Source organism: Myotis myotis, unplaced genomic scaffold (assembly GCF_014108235.1).
Source record: "Myotis myotis isolate mMyoMyo1 unplaced genomic scaffold, mMyoMyo1.p scaffold_m19_p_8, whole genome shotgun sequence".
NCBI classification, from domain to species: domain Eukaryota; kingdom Metazoa; phylum Chordata; class Mammalia; order Chiroptera; family Vespertilionidae; genus Myotis; species Myotis myotis.
In genome coordinates, this window is record NW_023416390.1 from 36655918 (window position 1) to 36680905 (window position 24988).

At 50.8% G+C, this 24988-nt stretch overlaps 1 protein-coding gene across 2 annotated transcripts in view; it reads right to left on the reverse strand.

The window, feature by feature from the left end:
* The window catches only part of PASK (PAS domain containing serine/threonine kinase), a 34112-nt gene that overhangs the window by 2010 nt on the left and 7114 nt on the right, over window positions 1–24988 (reverse strand). For both annotated transcript variants that reach the window (XM_036319662.1, XM_036319663.1), the window contains 13 exons: window positions 24623–24793; window positions 23913–24053; window positions 23029–23163; window positions 22592–22852; window positions 21093–21252; window positions 19122–19278; window positions 11311–12707; window positions 9949–10130; window positions 9449–9616; window positions 7987–8112; window positions 7746–7880; window positions 3239–3438; window positions 922–1055 (listed from right to left, as the gene is read on the reverse strand). In XM_036319662.1, coding sequence (XP_036175555.1) covers window positions 922–1055; window positions 3239–3438; window positions 7746–7880; window positions 7987–8112; window positions 9449–9616; window positions 9949–10130; window positions 11311–12707; window positions 19122–19278; window positions 21093–21252; window positions 22592–22852; window positions 23029–23163; window positions 23913–24053; window positions 24623–24793 — 3367 coding nt within the window. The remainder of the gene's footprint in view (window positions 1–921; window positions 1056–3238; window positions 3439–7745; window positions 7881–7986; window positions 8113–9448; window positions 9617–9948; window positions 10131–11310; window positions 12708–19121; window positions 19279–21092; window positions 21253–22591; window positions 22853–23028; window positions 23164–23912; window positions 24054–24622; window positions 24794–24988) is intronic.

Here is a 24988-nt window from a genome sequence, read left to right on the forward strand (position 1 = left end):
GAAGAGGCTCTCACCAGCAGCTGAAAAGGCCAGTGCCTGGACCTTGGACTCCCAGCCTCAAGACTGAGAAGCAAATGGTTGCTTTTTGAGCCCCCTGTCTGTGTGAGTGTCATAGCCACCTGAGACACAGGCTTCTAACCCAAGCAAAGAATCAAGGCACAGACTTCATGCATGAAGATACTAGTCACCTCGATACTCGTAACAATAAGTGACAACTATGGAATCACAAACTATCAAGACTGGAAGGGACTTCAGAATCCTCTGGGCCAGCTGCAGACTCAGTAAGTCCTTTCCAGCCACCAAGTTCATATCTGCCTCCCATGCTGGTCCTCACTTCAGAAGCAAATCAAGCTCACACTGCCAGCTCATGGGGCGCTTGAGGTGTGACAGACACCCCCAGGCTTCCTTCCGTGGGAGCTCCTGGGGCTTGAGTCCCTCCATTTTCCCCCCTTCCCACTAATGGCCAAACCCACAAGCATTAATGCCTAACTCTCAGAATAATGTCTAAATCCCCTGTAATCCAAAGGGGAAGCTCATACTAATAGAATTATCGTGATATTTTAAAGTCAGATCCCAACCATCCTTCTGTTCAAATCAAAGTATGAGAGGAATGGCCCAGCCGGTGTGGCTCAGTGGTTGAGCATCGAACCATGAACCAGGAGGTCACGGTTTGATTCCCAGTCAGGACACATGCCCGGGTTGCAGGCTCAATCCCCAGTAGAGGGCATGTGGGAGGCAGCTGATTGATAATTCTCTCTCATTATTGATGTTTCTATCTGTCTCTCTCCCTTCCTCTCTAAAATCAATAAAAATATATAATGATTAAAAAACAAAGTATGAGAGAAATGGAAATAAGGCAGCTCTGACAAAGGCTCTAGGAGACAGAAGGGAGGGAGGGATGCCGGCTGCAGCCCTGCTCACCTTCCGACACCAAGTACGGGGGGTTTATTGCAGCTTCCAGGGTCTCCTCCAGCTCGCAGAAGGGGTTCTCCTCAAAGATGAGCGTGTACAGCGTAACTCCCAGGGACCACATCTCTAGCTCCGGACCCTTGTAACTGACAGAAGACAGCACTCATGGCACACAGCAGCTCAGTCAAGGAGTGTGAGCCCCAAGTCCCCAGTCACCTAAGATGGTGCCCAGTGAGGTTCGACATGCTCCTGACCACATCCTCAATATCCGGCACATCTGCTCTGGTCAGGTACCGCTCCGTGCCAGGAGAGGGAGGTGACACAAAGCCATGGTGCTTGGGCAGCTGAGAGACTAATTCAGGAGACAGTATGCCCACCAGTGGGTGGGACAATGTACACGGCACAAGGGATCAGAGACAGCATCCCCTGGGGGTGTGGGGGATGTCCCAGTGGAGATGGACAGAAGGCACAGCAGCATGCAAGGCAGCAGGGCCATGGGGAACCACAGGCAGTTCCCGAACAGGGCAGTGTGCCCTTCAGAGATGGCAGAGAGTAGATTTGGGCTGCAGGCCACACAGCTTCTGTCACTACCCCTTCTTTCTGCCATGGCAGCACAGCAGCAGCTACAGACATAAATAAGCCAATCCATGTGGCTGTGTGCCAATGAAGCTTTATAAAAACAACTAGTGGGCCAGATATGGCCCAGGACCATAGTTTGCTGAGCCCTTGAGTGGACAGACATGAAAATGATGAGGGAGGAAGAAAAGCTCCTGAGGATAGGATCTAGAATCGGAGCTCAGAAGTCTTTTGGCCCATGAGATGGGAGAAGCACCCAGGATGGAGGACGGAGCTCTGAGGACACCTGCGGCCCAGCTGGGGAGGAAGGAGCAGAAATGATACTGGGTGGGGCCAGCGGGAGAAAGTGGGAGGAAGGCATGGGATGAGAGTGAGGCAGACAAGCCACCCACCAGCACATTCACGGTCCTGTGGACACAAAGGCCCCTCCAACACTGATGTCATGATGGGCACCACAGGACAACAGCCACTGGCACTCTGGGGTGCCAGGATAACCAAATTATATCTTAAAGGCTCTTCGTGGATGATCCCCCGTAAGTATGTCATTGTCTGTGGCTCTAGATGTGCACAGAGGTGACAGGGAGATGGTTTATTTAGCCACCCCACCCCCCCTTCTGCTGTGGACAAAAAGCCTGGTCGTTCTGCTCACAGGGCCAGCCTGGCGTGTGGATCAGGAGGGCAGCAGACTCCACGTGAGCATCCTGCAGTCCTCTCTGCCTGACTCTGAAATGAAACGTGACCTGAGCAGACACTGTGACAGAGTGCCAGTCACATCTCACACCAATGCCGGGAGATTTCTGGGGGCCTGAGGCATGGCAAAGAGACAGCAGTGCCCATAAGCCAATGCTCCAGACTCAGGCCACCTGGGCTCTAATCTGGCTCTGACCAGGTCTGGCTGAATGTCCCCACACACCTGTCACATCAGAACAGAACCAGAGGTGGGCTCTGAGGGTATAGCACAGCACTGCAGGGAAGCCCACACAACACTGACATCTGCCCTAGTCACAGGCACCTCCAGACACAGTCTTCCTAGACCTGACATACGTGTAGGTGCTGCAGGAAAGTGCCTGCTATCTGGATCTGACCAAAATAAGTCATTATATGTGACCAAAATAAGTCACTTCATTATATGTGGATGACATGGAAATTCATGTGTGTGAAGCAGACAATACTGAGAACTGTTTGCACTCCACCCCCAGCAACACCTGAGCAATAATCAGTGTTCTCTGCTCTCCTGAGTCCCCAAGAGCAGGCCCTGCCCAGGCTGCCCCAAAGCCCCTAGGCTTCCCGAACAGACACCAGTGCAGCCCGCACCCCCAGGACCTGCTTCTCCCAGCGAGACACAACAGCACCTCCAGCCAAGGTGCCGTCTTGGCACGGTGCTGCCTCAGCTCTGCCTCTGTTACTGATTCCCTGCTGTATCAATGGCCAGCCCAACATATTTTATGGGAACAGATTATTATTCCTGTCATCAAAATGAGCCCAACTAAACAAGACTCCTCTTTGCTTATTTGGAGAGTCCCATCTTTTGGGATTCCTTTATCTTTTTAACTTTTAATTGTATAAAATTGCACACATAAACAAAAGTTGAGAAATTAATATAGAGAATCCTGTATTCATTGCCCAGCTTCCCTGACCAATCTTCCTTCCTTTGCCTGTTTGCCGACTTTCCAAATATCATCCTTTATCTCTCATCACACATTTTCCCTACCTAAAATTCACAGATGACGAGGCCAAGTGGTACAATACGTACGGATTCCCCATGAGAACTTCAGGCGCACAGTACTCGATTGTCCCACAGAAGGTGTAGAACAGTTTGCCCCTTTCCAAGTAGGCAGCGGAGCCGAAGTCTATGAGCTTAATGGTGAAGTCCTCGGCAATGACGATGTTCTCATCCTTGATGTCCCGGTGAAGGATGCTCTTCGAGCGGAGATACCCCACTGCCGACACCAGCTGAAACCAAGAGGCCATAGGACTTTGTACAAAGTAGTTCACTCAAAACATGCATTTAAAATAAGGACTGACAAGCAAAACAGAAAACAACAACAAAGAAAAATAAAATAGACGTTCTCTAACTCGTGATGAAACAGTGACAGGAAAGACCACTGGATGCTACAGACACAACCTGGCCAACACGGAGGCAGAGCGCTTCCAGGCAGTGTGCTCACCACGGCTGGCACACGTCTCCCCAACAAACACAAACGAGAGCATATGACTTTAAAAACTGTACCACTGCTATTATTTGTGACATGGACACAACATAAGATCTACCCTCTTCTCACGTTTTTAAGAACACGACAGCATCAGGGCCACAGGTAGCAGGCCGAGCCGCAGACCACAGGGTTCCTCACCTACATCACTGATACTATACCTTCCGCTGCCCACTTTCCTCCCACACAAATGCATGATTCTTACGTCCTCTCTATCTCTGTGCTATTGACAAAAACTTCCCAGCAGACATCCTCTCACGCACTGACCCACGCCATGACCTTCTCGAGAGGAAAGACACAGACCACAAGCAGAAGCTACAGAGACATGTGGCGGCATTTTAATGAGTGTGGGGTGGACACTAATGGGAAGTGGCCCCAGAGAAAGCCCAAGTCCGGCCGTTGGGTTCAGCAGAGTTCACGCAGCAGTTTAGGAGCAGACCTAAGCACAAAGCCACATCCCCAAACTATTATTTCAGGGCTCTGCAGCTTCTCAAAAAGCAGCAACAGCCACACTGGCTGCAACGCATGCAGGACTCTCAGCCACGTGGACTCAGAGTAATTCCATTGGAATCGGCTCCATTTCCATGAGCCCAAGGTGTTAGCCTGCACTCCGAAAGGGCAAAGTTACTATAATACACTGCTGTCCCCTGGGCCTGGGATGGCCCACACTGCCTATTTGGTGACAGACACCAACAAAGGTAGCTGTTCCGTTAAGCTGAAGTAGATTGGTACTTTCAGGCTGCATTCATAAATTGGACACCAGTTGTACCATCAGCATAGTGATTTCATGGATGTATATTTACAAATGAGTATGAACCAGAAGCAATGGCTAATGACAGGTTAACTGACAATCAATAAATGTATTTATATACACATGTATGCAAACACCTGCATATTTATATATTGAAACATGTTTTTATAACATGCATGTACACACACATGCATACATATACATGAGCACACACACTTATGTTCATACACACATATCAGGGCCCATTCAGGAAACAGACCACATTTCATCTGAACAAGGAAAGTTTCATCAAGCTTATAACTACAAAGGGGTAAGAGAACCTGACCCTGGACAAAAAACAGACCTGCTGCTAGTCCCCAATGCCCTAGATGCCAGGAGAGCTGGTCACAGGCCCCACTCGCCACCCCTCCACTCCCCAGCCAAGCAGGCAGCACACTGATAACAGGCATTATGTATACATATTTACATATAATAATAATAGTTCTATAAAATGACTCTGTTTACTATAATATTATGTATATTGATTTACTAATGGGCTACAGATACTTCCTGCAAAAATTGTACAATATCGCCCTAACCGGTTTGGCTCAGCAGATAGAGCGTCAACCTGTGGACTCAAGGGTCCCGGGTTCGATTCCGGTCAAGGGCATGTACCTTGGTTGCGGGCACATCTCCGGTGGGGGGCGTGCAGGAGGCAGCTGATCGATGTTTCTCTCTCACTGATGTTTCTAACTCTCTATCCCTCTCCCCTCCTCTCTATAAAAAAATCAATAAAATATTTATTTTTTAAAAATTGTACAATATCGAACACTATAATCACCTATATCAGTAGCCCCAGAATTAAGTCAGGCGGCAGCTTTTAACTACTGTTACCTCAGACAGACACTCTTTTTACCATGAAGAATTCAGAAACAAATCTTTTTTATATATATATATATTTTATGGATTTTTTACAGAGAGGAAGGGAGAGAGATAGAGAGTTAGAAACGTCGATGAGAGAGAAACATAGATCAGCTGCCTCCTGCACATCTCCTACTGGGGATATGCCCGCAACCCAGGTACATGCCCTTGACCGGAATCGAACCTGGGACCTTTCAGTCCGCAGGCCGACACTCTATCCACTGAGCCAAACCGGTTTCGGCCAGAAACAAATCTTTGCCATGAAGTAAAGCAGACGAGTATATGATCTTCCAACAAGGAAGAGGGAGAGCAGTAACATTCCTTGCACAGAACCACAGTGCCTGAAACTACAAGTAGGTGCCTCAGAAACTTAATTTCAGAAATCCAGTAACCTCTGGGAGTTTATAGCTTTAAGCAATGTCAATTCAGGGAAGTTGCCTTTAGAGATTGAGTCACCTCCAAGTGACTAAGAGCAAATCTGCCTTATTCACATCCCCGCCCTGTCCAGGACATCCTGCAGCACACCGCCCTCAGGACTCCCTGCTGCACGCCTGTCCACACGCCCCTCCAGGCCGCCGTGCTGCATGTATGCCTTAGAGATAGGTGCTCTCTCATTTAACCCAAACAGCCTCATGGTGGAGGCACTAGAATGACTGCTGCTGTACAAGTTAGCAGTGGTTTCCTGGTTGTAGGCAAAAACCCAGATCAAACTGTTGTGCCCAGATTTCAAAGTTCCCAAGACCCCCAGGGAGCCAGTCAGTCCGATGCAAAAGCAAAGAGTCATTTATTTCAAACCTAGGTTTGGCTCCCCTGCCACACTCACCGATGCAACGGTAAGCTCCAGTGGCCGAGAGAGAGAGCGACGCCTGATGGGACAGGGGGTTTTAAAGGGGGGTGGAGTGAGGGCAGGAGAGGGGACTGTGGGCCCCGCTGATTGGCCAGGCGCGAGTTGGTCATAGTGATGGTGTGCACTTCCCTTGATTATTATTGGTTAGTCCACAGAAATCCTGGGTGTGGCTAGTAGCGGCTTCTTCCCGTGAGGAAGCACATGGCACCGTCCCAAAATGGAGGACCCAAGGCAAGATGGAGGGCGCACATGGCTCTGTCCCAAGATGGAGAACCCAAGGCAAGATGGAGGGCGCAGTCCTTGCCTGGCTCCTGCTGCTGCCGCTCGAACTCACCACAAGGCAGGATGGCCCCCCCCCCCCCCCCCCCCCCCCCCGCACAGCACCTGCAGCTGGCCTGCGGGCAGACTGGGACTCCAGCGCGTCTGGGCGGCACAGGCCCAGCAAACGGGGTGCGGCCGGTGGAGTGGCCCAGCTCTGGAGGAGCGGCATCCGCTCGGAGCAGGCCCGGCCATGGGGCCGGTGCACTGCAGCATGGCGGCCTCCCCGAGCTAGGGCACGCGCCCCACTCCGCTGCCACTGCTGCTGCACTGGGCCGGGTCGGGGGGGGGGGGGGCGGGCGGCAGCCCACACCGGGCTCCCGCCATGGGCTGGGGAGCCAATGCCCCCCCCCCCCATGGGGCCCAGCGGCCGGCCCACGCAGGCCCCGGTCCCCCCGACCGGGCCCCAAGGGCCGCATGGACCCCCGGCCCCAGCGCGGGCAAGCGGGGAGCCGACCACGGGAGAAGGGAGGGAAGAGCCAGGCGGTGAGGCCTTCCGCTCCCATGACCTCCCCCGCGGTCGGTCGCTGCCCGGCCCCACCCCTCGGCCCGCCGCCGGCCACCACACAGCCGGTCCGGACACTCGGACCTGCTCCGGGGAGGCCGGCGGCCGCGGAGGGATCCCAGAGCCCAGCGGCCAGACTCCTCCTCCCGCACCGCCCGGAGAGGCGGGCGGCGCGCCTTTCAAAACCTGCAGGTCGAAGAGCTCAGGCTGACAGCTCTGTTGGCTCACTTTGAAGTTGGATATGTGGATAATCTATGTATGTAAATAAACTTCAATCATTAACCCTACTTCAATCATTCCCCAATCATTCCAGGTATCTGGCCTCATCCTTCCTTCCCAACCTCATTTTCTCTACTTCAACCACAAAATTCTCTTCTCAAAAACTGAAGGCTATGCCGAAACCGGTTTGGCTCAGTGGATAGAGCGTCAGCCTGCGGACTGAGGGGTCCCGGGTTCGATTCCGGTCAAGGGCATGTACCTGGGTTGCGGGCACATCCCCAGTGGGAGATGTGCAGGAGGCAGCTGATCGATGTTTCTCTCTCATCGATGTTTCTAACTCTCTATCTCTCTCCCTTCCTCTCTGTAAAAAATCAATAAAATATATTTAAAAAAAAAACAAACAAACAAAAAAAAAAAACTGAAGGCTAGACGTAACTCAGAGAGGACTGAGTGCAGCCTCTAGGACAGAGCACCCCGCCCACCCTCCCTACACAGCTCCGGCAGAGTCACCTGTCGGAAGATGTAACTGGCCAATGGCTCATCCAGGCTGGGGTGGTGGTCGATGAACGCAAAGAGGTCCAGGCCAGAGCCGTGCTTCTCCATCACCAGCTGAAAGAAGCTCTGGTTCTCGAATATGTCCAGGATCTAGGAAGAGACAACGTGGGTCCGGCACTGCCCAGATGCCTCAGGCATGTTTAGGATGCTCCTGTGAGTCCTATCAGGGCATCTCTCAAAGAGAACCACTATCCACCTTGATGATGTTGGCGTGCTCCACCCTGGACAGGATCGATATCTCCAACGTAACTTTTCCAAGTGTGGGATCCTCGATCCAACAATCCTCCAGAACCTTCTCCTTCTTAATAAACTTCACCACCACCTATGAGGAAAGCAGAAGGGAGAAGCTGCCCCATGGGACCTGGTACTCACACTTCCTCAACAGCAGCAGGCAGGGTCCCCACTTTAATCCCCTGGCCCCCAGGGACATGAAAGAAGAACATGATAACCTTCTTGCGGCATGAGGACATATATAGTGGGTGGATGGGACAGTGCAGAGCCCAGGGGCTGAGGAGCCACAACCTCACCGGAAAGGGAGGCCTCGGAGACTTCGGAGCAGACACTCCCCAGAACACCCCGTCTCACCCTGATTTCTCAACTGAGAACTGGATGAACTGGGCAAGAAAATGGAACTAGATGTCTGAGAACTAGAAAATAGTCAAAAACCATTATCAACATCGATTCTGAGACTAGATGTGCTCAGCAAGGTTGATGAACACAAGATCAATATATGAAAAGTGGTGTGAGTACAATGAATGATAGTCCCCTGAAAGTGTAATAGTAAAGTAAACACAGACATGGTCATCTCAACAGATGCTGAAAAGACAATTCATAAAACTCAACACTCACTCTCAAAAAACAATTTAATGAACTGAAAATAAAATCTCCTCAAACAAAAGATATCCATCAAGAAATAAAAGGGGTGTCTGCGAAGGGCAGGGGAACAGCAGGAGACCAGTGGCATACCTGTCACTTCACCGGCTTTGCAGGTCCTGCCCCAGTTACAGGAGGGGAAGAAAAGAAAAGTTGAGGAGACACAAACAGAAAAGGAGAGACAATTGTCATGACCGCAGAGGAATGATCGTTCATCTAGGGACCCACTGAACAATTGTCAAAAGCAGGAAGACAGTTGCAGACTTCTGACCAGGCATCAGCCCAGGCATGCAGCTCTGATCAATTCCAGCAAGCATGGCACTCCCAGGACTTGGCAGACTGGGCATGGGACACCAGACAATGTTCACAGGGACAGGCAGCAATGTCACATCCCCAAATCACACGCGCACTGGCAACTACCAGTCACCTCTCCACAGGACTGGCTCTGAGGCTCATCCAGCAGCAGAATATGTGGAATGGCCAGGATCACCAGCCAGGGAAGAAGCCCTGCAGGTCTGAACCTGGAAGTCAAGGAGATGTAGCCCTAATGCACGAAGGAGCATGGATGCCATTCATGGTGTCTGAAGCAGCCAGAGGGACGGCCAGGGCTGAGTGTGTTTGCTTTGAAGAGACCTCCTCCCAGCATCCAGACCCCAAGCAGGGCTGGCCGCGTGCTGCACACAGAGGACTACTACCCACTGAGTCCCGGCAGGCAGACACGAGGACTGGAGGTATGGGACCACCCGAGGTGGTCCAGCCCCACCTACCCCCAAGGGCCCAAGTACCTCCTTATTCTGATCCCTGTCCAGAGCAGTCCACACGAAGCCAAAGGCCCCACTGCCCAGTGGGCTCAGCGTACTGTACTTGTGAGAGTATGCACCCTCACAGGCTGCCAGCCCCTCCAACTCCCCTGCCTTGGGGGGCTCCTCAAACCACGGTCTGCTTCTAAGTATCTGTGTGGGTGAAGGAAGGTATGAGGGGCCACATGCAACCATCAGAAAGGAGGCGGCAGCAGATGGGTGCATTACCCCCCATTCCCTGCAGCTATATGGACAGCAGCACCCAAACCCTGTGCAGCCCATTCCTCCCGTGCCTCTGGGAACCCAGCCTGAGAGCCAAATTAGCACCCACATTGAAGCATGTTCACACCCCATCCTGCACATTAGAAGACAGAGTTAAAAAGCCTCCTCCCATCCTTCCCAGAAGAAACAGAGAGGGATGCTGATAGGAAGACACTTCCATGCAGACAGGCAACTACAAGGCAGAGCAAGCTGCACATACCCACCTCCCCTGGGCTGGGTCCAGGATGCTCACACGCGGAGTGCGTGGAGCTGGGCAGGCTGGCCAGCAGCAGTTGGGTATGAGTGGCCGAGGCCTGTTGGCCGTGCAGGAGGTTTTTCACCAGCCAGCAGCAGAACAGGGGAGCAGGGCCTTGGAGCTCCACCCGCTTCACCTCAAACTGAACACCTGAGGGGAAGGCGAAAACGCACAGCCCTCTGCTGACTTCACCAAGACAGCATCATGATGAAACAAGCACACACCCTGGGCAGCACAGAACCATACAGAACACCCAGGGCAGGAGGGCAGGGGGGCACAGAGCACCAGGCTGAGCACAGCGGCAGCATCACCTCCACTTGGTGTGGAGCCTGCAGCTTGGCACATCCGCAGCAGCCAGAGCCAGGGAAGCACTTCAGGGATACCAGCAATCACCTGCCAACTCAGGAAAGCCTGGAAAACCTGCCCTCAACAGGGAGGCTCTGCCTCGGTGGAGGCATGTAAATGACCCAGCGGAGGCACACACACGTGCCGGCTGTGGGTCCCTGAGTTACACTGAACTACACGTGCTCTGCGCTTGTGCACACCTGCACTTTTACACGGCCTCCAGGTCCTATACCCAAAAAAGAGGTTTTTATGGGGGGAGGGGTGTTTACAGATGATTTTATTTTCTTTTTGTTTATATTTTCAAATATTTTTTAAAATAACGTATGTATTACTTAAATAAGTTTTTAAAGTTTAGGGAAAAAGCCTTAGGAATCAACAACACAAAACCATAAAAAACTGGCTAAAATAATATGACCTATTAAGTAATTAGGAAAATTAAAAAGAAAGTAAGCCCTGGCCGGTGGCTTGGTTGGCACATCTTCCCGTACACCAAAAGGTTGTGGGTTTGATTCCCAGTCGGGGTGAGCACAGGAGGCAATGTGATGTTTCTCTCTCACATTGATGTTTCTCTTTCTCTCCCCCTCTCCGTTCCTCTCTCTAAAATAAATACATAAAATAAATAAAAATGAAATAAAATAACCTTGGGTATTAATAAAAAAAAAAAAGGAAAGGAAAGGAAAGCAATCACCCTCAAATAGGCAAGTGAATGGGCCTAATCCCTATACCTTCCCAGAGTGAAGCCAGTCAGAGATACAGCAGCCTGGCCCTGGACATCACCCCGTCCTGCTCTGCAGCCCCAGTGGGACCTGGGCTCCCTGTCCTGGGAACGCATACTATAATCCTGATGTGCAAGAAGTAAGTTGTAACTTCCTGTCCTTGAATACATCACTTCTGCCAGAACTACTAGGGTGGAGAGCCATCAGACCCTGGGACGAGGATGCCCTGCACCCAGCTGCACTCTAGGGGACAACCCCCCGGGACATACTCAGCAGCGAGCCGTCTCTGTGGCAGCAGCTCCCCAAGTAGGTGCCCTCCTGGATTTCCTGCTGCAGGCTAGTGGTCCCGGATGTCGCTGAGCTATCCCCTCTCACAGGCGTGGAGGTGACCTGGATGCTTGACCTGGGCTCCTCTAACGGACACATGTCCATGGGGCTGGACTCCAAACTGGGAAGGACACAGCCAGTGCTCTCTCGGCCACTCACGTCTTCACATTCTGAGGTGTCAGATGGTTCTGTCTGATTGAGGCCCAGATGGGTCTCAAAGAACTGCCGGCCTTCACCAAGATTGAAATAGGTGCCAGTCAGCAACAACAGTTCCCTGTCATCCAGAACCTCTGCCCTGTGCCCATGCAAAGTGCTCACATCCACATCGGAGCCAGTCAGTGAAGGGGAGGCTGTCCCCACGAGCTCAGATGAGGCACAGGAACAGTTGGAAGAAGTTCGGTCTGTCCACCGGCTGTAAAACACTTCCCTGAGGTTCCATAAAAAGGAATTTCCATCAGCCTCTGGGGCCTCCACTGTGTCCAAGACACCGGGGAGGTCTGTGGCTAGGGCATAGCAAGCTGAGGAGCTGCCGGAGTGGCCGCTGTAGAGGTCTCTGCCTCCCAGGTCACACAGCGACAGAGGGGCGGAGAAGGCAGTATGCTCCGCCGGGACCAGCTCAATGGAGGAAATATCCTGAGGTCTCCCAAAGCTCGACTTGGACAGCTGCTCCTTCAGTAAGCAAGTCTGCAGCTCCTCCCTGTCATCCTGCGCTCCTAGCCACTGCTCCTCCAAAGGTACGGAAAGTGAGAGTTGTGCTGTCCCCGAGGGCCCTGAGGGACTGGCGGCTGTAGCTGGGCTCCCCTGGGGTGTGCTCCACTCAGCCCCATACCCAGGGTGCAGCACTGGGAGGCCCACCTCTGCTAGCTGTCCCGCAGCATCTGCCTGATGGTTGGCAATGCTCAAACCCATGCACTCCAGCTGTGCTTCCTGGGACAGGCCACACACTTCACCCAAGCTCCTGTCCTCAGCTGGGGTCAGAGCTTCAGAATCTTCACAGGAAGCAAAGGGTCTTATGTCCACTGAGGCAGACCTGCTTCCCCTCAAAAGCTCCTGTCTGAGGCTCTCTGTTCCTGTAGGTTCCTGCTTCTCCAAGACAGTGTCCTGCTGGTCCTCAGGTGATGACAACTGGCGATGGGCTGGTGGGCTTCCTTCTGGGATGTCCTGTTGGTCCTCAGGCGATGACCATACCTGGGCTGGTGGGGTTCCTTCTGGGATGTCCTGCTGGTCCTCAGGCGATGATGATACTTGGGCTGGTGGGCTTCTTTCTGGAATGTTCCACTGGTCCTCAGGCAATGACTGTTCCTGGGCTGGTGGGCTTCCTCCTGGGATGCTGTCCCCCCTGGGGGTTACAATACAGATAACACAGTCACTTAGGAGCCACAAAAGAGTCAAAAACAGATCATGTGAACTTCCCCTCTATTAGAGAAAAGTACAAAGCATTTAACAACATAAACTTACAACAGAAAAAAAAGATTAAATTTTGTAACCAAGTTAAAAAGTAAAGCACTCACACACATATTTTCCAGATAAATGCACGTTTAGCAATGATTAATTAATCAAAGCCACAGAGCACCAGGACTATGTGCTGAAGGCTTGTCAGCAGTATATAGCAGCCTCACAGAAGGCAGGTGCAAAGGGAGAAGGGATTTGAGTGGCCACCCCACAAGCATGTTCAGCATGGGGTGGCCACTGAGGAAGAGGCTACCACCATGCAGCTAGAGTAGTGGTCAGCAAACTGCGGCCCCTTGAGTGTGGCTCTTCCACAAAATACCACATGCGGTCACGCACGTACAGTGCAATTGAAACTTCATGGCCACACTCAAGGAGCCAAAGAGCTGCATGTGGCTTGCGAGCCACAGTTTGCCGAGCACTGAGCTAGAGCAACTGTGGGGAGATCTGGGTCAAGACCCTTCCAGGTGGTCTGGCCGATGTCAGCCCCAGGCAGACACTGGCACCAAAACCACTGGAGGTGGCCATGCCCGGCCTCCTTAGGCAGACATGCCAGCGATGTGGTAGATGTACCAGAGGTTCACAGAGAGGCACAGGAGACAAAGGACCCCACTCCAGGATGGGTTCCACTCCAGGATGGGTTCCACTCCAGGATGGGTTCCACTCCAGGATGGGTTCCACTCCAGGACGAGGGAACAGCAAGAAGTTTGGAGGGACAGTGGGAGTTGCTACAGGGACCTGAGAGATGGGAAAAGGGTCTGCAGAAGCCAAGCAATAAGTATCTGTCCCTCTTGCTACAGCTACACCTACACCTACACCTCCATCCATCCATTGATGCCAAGAGACCAGCCCTATGCCAATCTCAGGAGCTGCAGGCCATCTGCAGGAAAGCAGCTGAGGCAGGAGGGTCTCACTCTCCTTATTAAGCAGGATGGGAAACCTCTCCGATGTGGTCCCAGGGTCAAGCTCTGCACTGTCTCTGCACCTCCCCAGTAGCCAGGTGTCACCTTGTCACTAAATTCTGGTCATGGAGAAGTGAGGAAGTATGGGGAGGCCCCTATCCTCCTCCCTACCCTGCCTGCTTCCCCACTGCCAAGTCTGCAAGCCATGAGGAACAGGGGGATGGCACGGCCTCCAGTGATGGGTGCCGTGGGAACCTAGGACAACCCTCCCTCCCCCAGCTTCTGAGTGCCTCATTCAGGGTCTCAACATCTGGTCTACACTCTAAGGGTCCACTCTGCTTCCTCACCAACTGACTGAAACATAGGATGGGCTCATCTAGTGGAATCATTGCATAATCACATCCCAGAAAACAAGCTGTCCAGGGCCCTGAGAAGCTCAGGGCAGAGCGAAACATGCCACCATCTGAGATGCCCGCAGCAAGCGCTTTCAGACCCTGTCCTGTAGCACACAGCCTGCTGGGGCAGAGCCTCCCTCCTTGTCTGTGGATGAAACAGGAGAGTGGTTAACTGCTCAAAACACCAAGAGTGGAGAGAAACCAAGATGGCGGCATAGGTAAACACCGGAAATGGCTGCCTCACACAACCACTTCAAAAATACAACTAAGAGACAAAACGGACATCATCCAGAACCACAGGAAGGCTGGCTGAGTGGAAATTCTACAACTAGAAGGAAAGAGAAAAGCACACTGAAACTCAGAGGAGGTGCAGAAGTAAAGTGCAGAGGTACGGAGGCGCATGCGGAAAGGGCTGGCAACTGAGGATGCGGCGCACGTGGAAAGAGCTGGCAGCTGAGGACGCGGTGCACATGGAAAGGGCTGGCAGCTGAGGACTCGGAGCACGTGGAAAGGGCTAGAAACTGAGGACACGGTTGTCTTTTTTCAATCGGGAGGGAGTCTCAAGCTCCTGACTGCTCTGAACTCCAGTTCCAGGCGAGCCTCTGGGGAACCAGACTCATACAGGAGAAACTGGACTGTCTGGCATCGGTCGGAACTCAACGGCAGCTTTCTCTCAGAGGTACTTACAGCGATTACCGGGACACTGAGAAGCGGGGGTCTTAGGGTAGGACTGAGGAGCAGCCATAGCCACTTGCTCCGCCCTGTTGATCCCCAGAGACCCCGCCTCACCCAAGCTGTTCCCAGAGGCTTTTGCATATGAAAGGCCTGGCCCTTTGCAATCTGAAAATTACCTAACAAACTGAAGCTGGTCAGAGAGACCCAGAACTTCCAAAAGAAGGCCCAAGGCCCCACAGAAGCTTGCATTGCTTCACAGCTGGGCCTCATCTGGGCACCTCCAAACCCCAAACAAAGGAGAGGAATCTGCAGATCTCTCCATAGCTCCTGCTGGGTAGCCTCAGGCAGAGGCTAAATTAGCACCTCCTTAGAGATCCAAGAGCCAGTGTACCCAGTGGTCAGAGTGGGACCATCCAGATTACAACACCTCAGATCCATAAGGGACACACTCAGGGGGCAGACTCAGTGAGCACCAAAGCCCCACTGAAGCAAGTCTTGCCCCAGAAGGGTGTCCCCAGCACAGAAGTTCTCCCACTGCAGACACAGCTGATTCTCACAGCTAATTGGCCTGGAGGTCAATTCCTCCCAGTGATACCTACAACAATCAAGGCTTAACACATTGTATGTGGGAAACGTATTTATACATTTTACGTTGACTGGTAGACGCGGGATACGTTTTTTATAGACTAGCGGTAGAATGCGGGTAACGTATAAATACGTAAACTAAAGTTATTGTAATTTTACTGAACGTTGCCATTTGCGCAAAAAATTAGCAAAAATGGCCCGCGCCACCTGTTAGCGCGTGATAAAAACTACCCGCAAACAATGTGTTAACTACAACAAGACTGTGCACAAAGCCCACAAAGGGGTGCACCAAGAGTGTCCACCTCAGGTAATTGGGGAGGCTGAGCCACTGGGCCCTATAGGACACCTAGCACAGAAAGCCACTCTATCAACACAGGGAAGCATAAAAAATGCGGAGACAAAGAAACAGGTCACAAATGACAGAAATGGAGGAAAGCAAACTACTGGATATAGAGTTCAATACCACCCTTCTAAGGTTTTTCAAGAATTTTCTAGAAACCACCAATAAATTTAGTGAGACCCTCAAGAAATCTAGTGAGACCCTCGAGGTTATGAAAAAGGACCAACTAGAAATTAAGCATACACTGACTGAAAAAAATAATATTATACAGAGTTCCAACAGCAGACTAGAAGATCGCAAGAATCAAATCAGCCAAAACCGGTTTGGCTCAGTGGATAGAGCGTCGGCCTGCGGACTGAAAGGTCCCAGGTTCAATTCCGGTCAAGGGCATGTGCCTGGATTGCGGGCATATCCCCAGTAGGAGATGTGCAGGAGGCAGCTGATCGATGTTTCTCTCTCATCGATGTTTCTGACTCTCTATCTCTCTCCCTTCCTCTCTGTAAAAAATCAATAAAATATATTTAAAAAAAAAAAAGAAAAGAATCAAATCAAAGACTTGAAATACAAAGAAGCAGAAAACACCCAACCAGAAAAACAAAAAGAAAAAAGAATCCAAAAATATGAAGATAGTGTAAGGAGCCTCTGGGACAACTTCAAACGTACCAACATCCAAATTATGGGGGTGCCAGAAGAAGAGAGAGAGCAAGATATTGAAAACCTATTTGAAGAAATAATGACAGAAAACTTCCCCTACCTGGTGAAAGAAATAGACTTACAAGTCTAGGAAGCACAGAGAACCCCAAACAAAAGGAATCCAAAGAGGACCACACCAAGACACATCATAATTAAAATGCCAAGGGCAAAAGACAAAGAGAGAATCTTAAAAGCAGCAAGAGCCGAAACCGGTTTGGCTCAGTGGATAGAGCGTTGGCCTGCGGACTGAAAGGTCCCGGGTTCGATTCCAGTCAATGGGTTGCGGGCACATCTCCAGTAGGAGATGTGCAGGAGGCAGCTGATCTATGTTTCTCTCTCATCGATGTTTCTAACTCTCTATCCCTCTCCCTTCCTCTCTGTAAAAAAATCAATAAAATATATTTAAAAAAAAAAAAAAGCAGCAAGAGAAAAAAGTCAGTTACCTACAAGGGAGTACCCATACGACTGTCAGCTGATTTCTCAACAGAAACTATGAAGGCCAGAAGGGAGTGGCAAGAAGTATTCAAAGTGATGAATAGCAAGAACCTACAACCAAGATCCAAGATTACTTTACCCAGCAAAGCTATCATTCAGAATTGAAGGTCAGATAAAGAGCTTCACAGATAAGAAAAAGCTAAAGGAGTCATCACCACCAAACCAGTATTATATGAAATGCTGAAAGGTTTCCTTTAAGAAGAGGAAGAAGAAAAAGGTAAAGATACAAATTATGAACAACAAATATACATCTATCAACAAGTGAGTCTAAAAATCAAGTGAATAAATAATCTGATGAACAGAATAAACTGGTGAATATAATAGAATCAGCGGCATAGAAAAGGAGTGGACTGACTATTCTCGGAGGGAAAGGAGTGTGGGGGGTGCGAGAAGAGACTGGACAAAAATTGTGCACCTATGGGTGAGGACAGTGGGGGGGTAAGGGCAGAGGGTGGGGTGGGAACCAGGTGGAGGGGAGCTATGGGGGGAAAAAGAGGAACAACTGTAATAATCTGAACAATAAAGATTTAATTTAAAAAAAAAAAAAATTGTAAAAAAAATAAAATAAAATGTCAAAAAAAAAAAAAAAAAAACCCACCAAGAGTGGACACCACAGTTAAGGTAGAAGAAGCCAGGGAGCCTAAGCAAAGGACAGGAAACAGCTGGAACACTTTATCAACAAGAAAACATCGACCTGAACTCTGGTGGTACATAGAAAGCTGGTTCTGAGGTAGCACCACAGAGAAAAATCTTCAAGACACACACAAGTATGTGCATGTGTGCACGTATACACGGAAGACAACATGTACAGTGTGACCCTATTTGTGTACATTAGTGTGTGTGTGCATGTGTGCATGCGCACAGGGAGCACAACATGCACAGAGTGATCTATTAAAGGAACAGGGCAGCTTTATATGAGCACACATGTATAATCCTATATAATAAAAGGCCAGCGACCAGAACGACCGATCGACCAGTCACTATGAGGTGCATTGACCACCTCTCGGTCCCTCCCCCCAGCCATCAGGCTCCGACTGCTGGATGGCCAACAGGGAACCAGGGTGGTTGGCGGCAGGGCAGGACTGGGGACTGACAAGCAGGCGGAAGGCAGACCTCTTGGTCCCTCCCCCTGGCCCGCAGGCTCCAATCTGGCAAACGGAAAACCACGGGGAAGGAACCGTAGTGGGTGGCAGCGGGGCGGCACTGGGGACTGGTTAGCGGGTAGAAGAGAGCCCTGATCACAGGCTAGGCCTAGGGACCCTACCCATGCACGATTTCATGCGCTGGGCCTTTAGTATATTATATTTAAGTGCACAGGGAAATGGTCTAGAACAGTGGTTGGCAAACTGCGGCTCGCGAGCCACATGGGGCTCTTTGGCCCCTTGAGTGTGGCTCTTCCTAAGCCTTAGGAGTGCCCTAATTAAGTTAATAACAATGTACCTACCTATATAGTTTAAGTTTAAAAAATGTGGCTCTCAAAAGAAATTTTAATCGTTGTACTGTTGATATTTGGCTCTGTTGACTAATGAGTTTGCCGACCACTGGTCTAGAAGAATACAACTGCTGACAGTGGTTCCCTCTCGGAAAGATTGGGAGATAGTCACCGAACATTTGCTTTTTACCATTATTCTTCTGTACTTTCGAAAAGCGCACATTCATTCACATATTACATATTTTTGAAATAATTTTAAGAAGACTGGAAAACACAATAATGTGGATAAATCTCCCAGACACAACAATGAGCAAGAGAAATCAGACATAGGGATTGCATAGGTCAAGTTCAAAAGCAGCCCTATGACCTGCATCCAGGCCCTAGGGCACGGAGGGCACTGAGTCCTGGGCAGAGCAGAAAGGCCAGGCACACGCACACCCTTGTGTGGCGCATTACTGTGTGCTACGCATCAGATTTTTAAGGATAAAACTGGTTGAAACACACCAAAATGCTATGCACAATAGGATGTGGTAACTGAAAGGGGCATTTTTTTATTTCTACGTTTCTCATTTTACCAAATTCCCTAATACGTACTTTCTTTAAATAAAATACTTTGTTACTTAACACACACAAAGAGAACAGATTCATATAATTCTTAAAATGAGAAAACTGTGCTCATATCAGTTACCTGAAACCTACCTAAATGTTTCCTTCCAGGTAAAATGCGGGTAATCACACAGAGGCTGCTAGGGAGCACCAAGTAACCTGCACCTTCCAGAGGACTTACCCCAGAGTGGGCAGAGATGAGAGGGGAGAAGGGAGCTGGACTCCAGTGTCCACTTGGGTCTGGGTCCCTGTGACAACTTCTTGGCTTCCCGCTGGCTTTGGGGTCCTGTCTGGGGGCAGCATGTGGTCAACAGCGAGCATGACATTAACCCCTGGATCTAGCAACAACAGCAGAAAAAAATGTTTTCCATTTGCAAGCAACCCTGCTGAGACAAAGCTCCTCATTTCTCAGTGACTCAAGGGCATGAGGGAACAGGAGATAACCTGATCTACTAAACTCTATCTGCCCCACGTTCAAAGCCTGTCCCAGATCCCGTCACCTCTAGCCACCTCACAGACACCCAGTCCAGGCCAGCACCCTCTGCCCACCCTGCTGTATTGCTCTGGACCCTGCACTTGGCCAGCATGATCCCACTAACACCGCAGTTGGATCAGGTCCCTCATCAGCCCACAGCCCTTCAAGGGCTCCACTCTGACTCGGGATAAAAGACACCATCCCTAAGATGACCACACAGCCCTGTGACCTGACTCCTGCTAGCCTTCCAGAACTGCACCCAGCCCGCCCGCCCACTGAGGGCAGTGAGAAGGCTGCCAGGGAGTGTGTGGGGTGCAACTCCTTGCTCCTTGTCAAGGGAAGGTGAGCACCCAGGAGGCTGCAGAGTGCCCCACTCCTTCCCCATTCAACTAGAGCTAAAGCTGCTGCCACAGCCCTGAGCTCCATGGTAGGAATCACTCAGGGCAGGAGCCGTGAGCTCTTAGTCCTCACTGGACACTAACAAAGTCATAGAGTGTGACTCGGGGCAGGTGTGGGAATAATCTTAAATGTTAAATTAGCCCAGCCAGCCTGACTCAGTGGTTGAGCATTGGCCTATGAACCAGGTCACAGTTCTATTCCCAGTCAGGGAACATGCCTGGGTTGTGGACTCAATGCCCAGTGTGGGGTATGCAGGAGGCAGCTGATCAATGATTCTCTCTCATCACTGATGTTTCTATCCCTCTCTACCTTCTCCTTTACTCTCTGAAATCAATAAAAATATATATTTTTTTAAATGTTAAAAATAAAAGTACAGGGGCGTTGGTCAGTGTGGCTCGGTTGGTTAGAGCATCGTCCCGTATACTGAAAGTTTGTGGGTTGAATTCTTGGTCTGGGCATATACCTAGATTGTGGGTTTGATCCCCAGTCAGGGCACCTATGGGAAGCCAAATCAATGTTTCTTTCTCACATCAATCATTCCTCTCTCTCTCCCATCCCCTCTCTCTAAAATCAACAAGCACGTCCTCAGGTGAGAATTGAAAAAAAAATTAAAAGCACAGTGATTGCCCTGGCCAATGTTCTCAATGGTTAGAGGGCTTGATTCCTGGTCAAGGGCTCGTACCTGGGTTGCAGATCCAATCCCCGCCCTCCAGTCAGGGTGTGTATAGAAGGCAACCAACCAATGTGTCTTTGTCACATCAATCTTTTTTCCTACCTCTCTCTCCTCTCTTTCTCCCTTTCCCCTTCCCTCCTCCCTTCCACTCTCTATAAAATCAATGAATATATCCTCAAAAAAATATCCTCACTCCTTGGGTGAGGATTTTTTTTAAAAAATGCAGTAATTAACAAGATAAAGAAATCCTACAGTGATTGTTTTACATCAGGTTAACTTGACATGCTACATCAGACCTCAAACTACATAAAGCTACACAGACTTATTTACAAAAGACAATTAGCTATGGCATCCTATATACAGGCCTGTGGGAACTTATGACAGGCATGTGGGGAAGTTCTGGTCCTTTCTCTGCTAACACATTAGTGGGATACACATGTCCTATCCCCAGGAAACACTGAAGGCCCATCAGAAACAGAGGAACACAGAATCCACACACACAATTCCCGATCTCTCCCACTCCCACCTGACACACCCAAGCCCCAGCTCCCTCCTGTCCCCAGTGGAGGTTCAGGCAGGCTCCTTCGAGGAGGCCCCAGGCTCACCCTCAGCCGTGCTCCAGCCCTGCAGGGGGTCCACGGTCGTTTCCCCAGGCTCACTCCGGTTTCCCATGCCCAGGCGGCTGACCAGGTCTGGCAGTGGTAAGGAGCCCTCATTTACAAAGTCCATGCAACGGTAGAAACCAGGGATCAGGAAAGTGATGTTCTAGAAAACAAACAGCAGTGCTCAGAACAGGAGAGAATCCAGGCCTGCTGCACCACCCACCATCCCTTCTGGAGGGAGGGGGGGACGGAAACAAGGTGCCCAGTCTCTGGGGTATCATTCCTCCAGGTGAGGGAGACCGAGTCAGATTTCCCTGAAAGGCCTGAAATCCTCTAATCCTCAACATGGAATTCATGACTTTTTGCCTTTTTCTTGTGAAAAGAGAAAACTAACACACTCTGAAGCTAATTATTCAGATTTCTACACATTTTCTGAATTTGCCCCATGTTCTCCTCAGGCCTGGGAGCCCATGTTTACAAGCTTCCTACTCCAATGTCCTGGCATAAAAAGACAAAGGGCCTCGGGCAGTAGGATATTGATCCCCAGAATCTAGCAGGGGCCTGTGCTGCACCAACCATGGCCCCAGTGTGAGAGTCCTGGGCCCAGAACTGCAAGGACAGACACTTTCTCTGGTCTGCATGTGGCCGCGACTCCCGGGCTGCCCTTCGTCACGTGAATCCAGAACATGCTCTTACCCACACACACCCTCCCTGAAGGGACCTGCTGTCCTCAACACTCCCGCGAAATCCCTTGTCCAAAAATCATGCCAACTAAGTCTCCATTAACTTCAACTGAACCATGAGCCCGGGGAGGACATCACCCCTAGCCAACACCACATGGAATAGAATGGCTGTTCCACTTACAATTCAGCTCAAAGGACCGATTTATGACCAGAACACATGATTGTCACTTGGGCACTAAGTTTGAGGTTTTTTGCAATAACTGGCACAGGACCACTCAGCAGTCTTGGTAAGAAAAAAGGGGTAGTCAGCACCCCTGGAGCCTGGCCCTGGTGTGTGGAGACTTCTACCTCCCATGTGCAAGGACCTGAGAGAAAGCTCAACCAAGGAAGAAGGTCACAGAAATACCTTCCTTTGAACAGCAGGCTTCCCCAATAATCCCCAGGGCTGTCAGGGGAGAAGCAGACAAGCCCCGACCTGAGGGTTCAGAGCAAATGCCCACAGCTGTGACACACACCCTGGTCCAGTCTCTTAGACCAGACTCGATAGGGATGAAGCTTTGAGGCAAGAGCTCCTTCCCTCTGCTGGGGTGGCTCTGGAGATGGTCCAGAGGGTCAGAATGCTCAGTGGGGTCTAAAAAAATCAAGCAGGGAAGTGGTACCATGAGCAAGAAATCCCTCTCAGCCCGCATGCCCCCAGTGAAGCCAGCAGCCGGACTGGAAGACGTGGATGCACAGGGCCAGGGACCAATGCACACCTTCACTGTGAGACCCAGACCAGCTTCCTCACAGGGAGTGGCCAGCCATGCAGGGAGAGCCCACCTTGCCCAGGAGCTCGGTCCTCCCATAACCGAACAGCATCAGTGCAAAGCTGTGATTGATGCCATAGATGGTCCCGTCCGACAGGAGGGTGATAAGGCCACTGATGGTGGAGAACACCCAGATGGACGCCGAGTAACCTTGCTCAGGGGCCGCCTGGCCGGCTTCTGCCTCCTTGCTATTGGGCTTAGGTTTCAGCTTTAAGCTCAGAGGGAAGGTGGTACCATCCTTGGCTCTTCCGACAGACCTCTGAATCTTGAGATTCTGAAAGAAAGATGCACCACTGAACAGATGGCATCTCATCACTGAGCTCTAAGTCTCTGCTGCTTTAGATCATCTATCACATGCTTGGCATGGGGGCACCTCAACATCCAGCTCCCTATACCCTCCTCCCTCCCTCAGTCTCCCAGGGAAGGCAGGGCAGGCGGTCAGGACCCCACCTGTGGGAGAGGCTGGCCAGGTGCAGGGAGTTGCACGGAAGGGATCAGGTCTGTGATGCGTTGCCCAGCCACCTCGTTCCCACACTCGTAGCCATGCAGATGGGCAAAGACACTGTCACACGATGTGATCGTTCCCTTGGAGGAAAAGCCAGTGTTAAATAACAGCTTCTTTTTTTAAAATATATTTTTATTGATTTCAGAGAGGAAGGGAGAGAGAAAGATAGAAACATCAGTGATGAGAGAGAATCATTGATCAGCTGTCTCCAGCATGCCCCCTACTGGGGACCAAGCCTGCAACCTGGACACATGCCCTGACCAGGAATCAAACCATGATTTCCTGGTTCATAGGTTGACACTCAACCACTGAGCTACACTGACTGACTATAATAACAGCTTCTTGTACTTCAGCTTCAAACTTCACTGAACCTTCAAGCTACTCCTCCTGCAAAAGGTACATAACAAATGGACTTCTAACAACAGGTCAGCTGGCTCCTCCTGCCACATGGACCTAAACTGTTCAATCTGGAGGCATCTGCAGAGCCCAGTACACTGCAGAAGCTCATCAGCTAGTACAATGACCACGTCCACAGCTCACATCTGCATGCTGTCTGTGTGCAGCCATCATCCTGAGGGCTTTACATATACTATTTTATTGAAGTGTTAAAACAATCCCATGAGTGGTTACAATTATATCCTGATTTGGCAGATGAGAAAACTGAGGCATGGGGAGATGAGGTTCCTTGCCCAAGAATATAATTACTAAAGGACTCAGCAGATGGGGGCAACCTCCAGAACCCTCATTGTTGCTGCTTAGACGCACATGGTAGGAACAGTGTGTGTGATGCGCTGGGGAGAAGATGTGAGGTCAAACTCGCGAAACTTACATCACTTTGGAAAGAGACCCAGGCTGAGACCCTCTCCACTGGCTCCAGCACGACCACACAACACAGGCGGGGCTCCTGCTTCATCCTCTTCATCCACACGGACACTGGGATCCGCTCACTGCTTCGGCTCACAACGTCCACCTGTGGACAGGGACAAGCTGCACCTGCAGCCTACCCCTCCCACATCGGCCAGGCCCACCCCATTCCAGGCACGTGGTATTTTCAAGCTCTGCTCACCTGCCTGTACTTTGTGTAAATAAAGTACAAACAAGGTTTCTGACACTGAACTTTACAATCTGAGTGAAAGTTCTACCAAAAGAGTAGATTTTATCATCAGCGGCATCTGTAATTTCTTAAAGAAACAGACACAGTCCCTAGGACAGGTAATTTTTCCAGGGTATTAGATGCTGTCTAATCTTCCAGTGCCTGAGACCCAGGGCTCAGCATCTAACATGCAGTTCAACCCATCAAAATCCAGGCTGGACACATCCCACAAGCCAGACCCCCCAACACCACCAAAAAGTAAAAACATGTTTCTCTCTCGGGAACCTGAGGTGGTGCCTACAGGTTTGCAGATGCTGTCAGGCTTGCTCCCAAATGAGCAGCACCAGGCCAGCAGCAGTGGTTTCTGTTCCTGTGGTGTCCTCGCCGCCCCTGCTGCTCCCCAAGCTGCACATTCCAGCTGGCAGCAGTCCACAGCCCGGACTCACCACTGTGCCAAACACCACGGCAGCATGGCCGTCGGCCTCCACATGCTCCTCGCTGAGCGCTTCCACCACATCGCAGTCTGGCTTCAGAAAGAACTGAGTGAGCTTCAGGCCGATGAGATCGTGGCTGCTATACCCCAGGAGCCGGCAAGCATTGTCGTTGGCAACCAGGATCTGAGTGTGGCAGAGAGAAGACACCAGCATCACCAGCAGCATCTCTAACTCCCGGAGCAGTGAGAAGAAGGTGGCTTGGGCACCCTCAGGGGAGGGAGACCCATCCTCTCCCCACCATCTACTGTGGGCAGGCTCACACAGAGACGCTCTCAGGATATCTGTGTCTGACCAAGTGGAAAGGAGACTGTCCCCTGA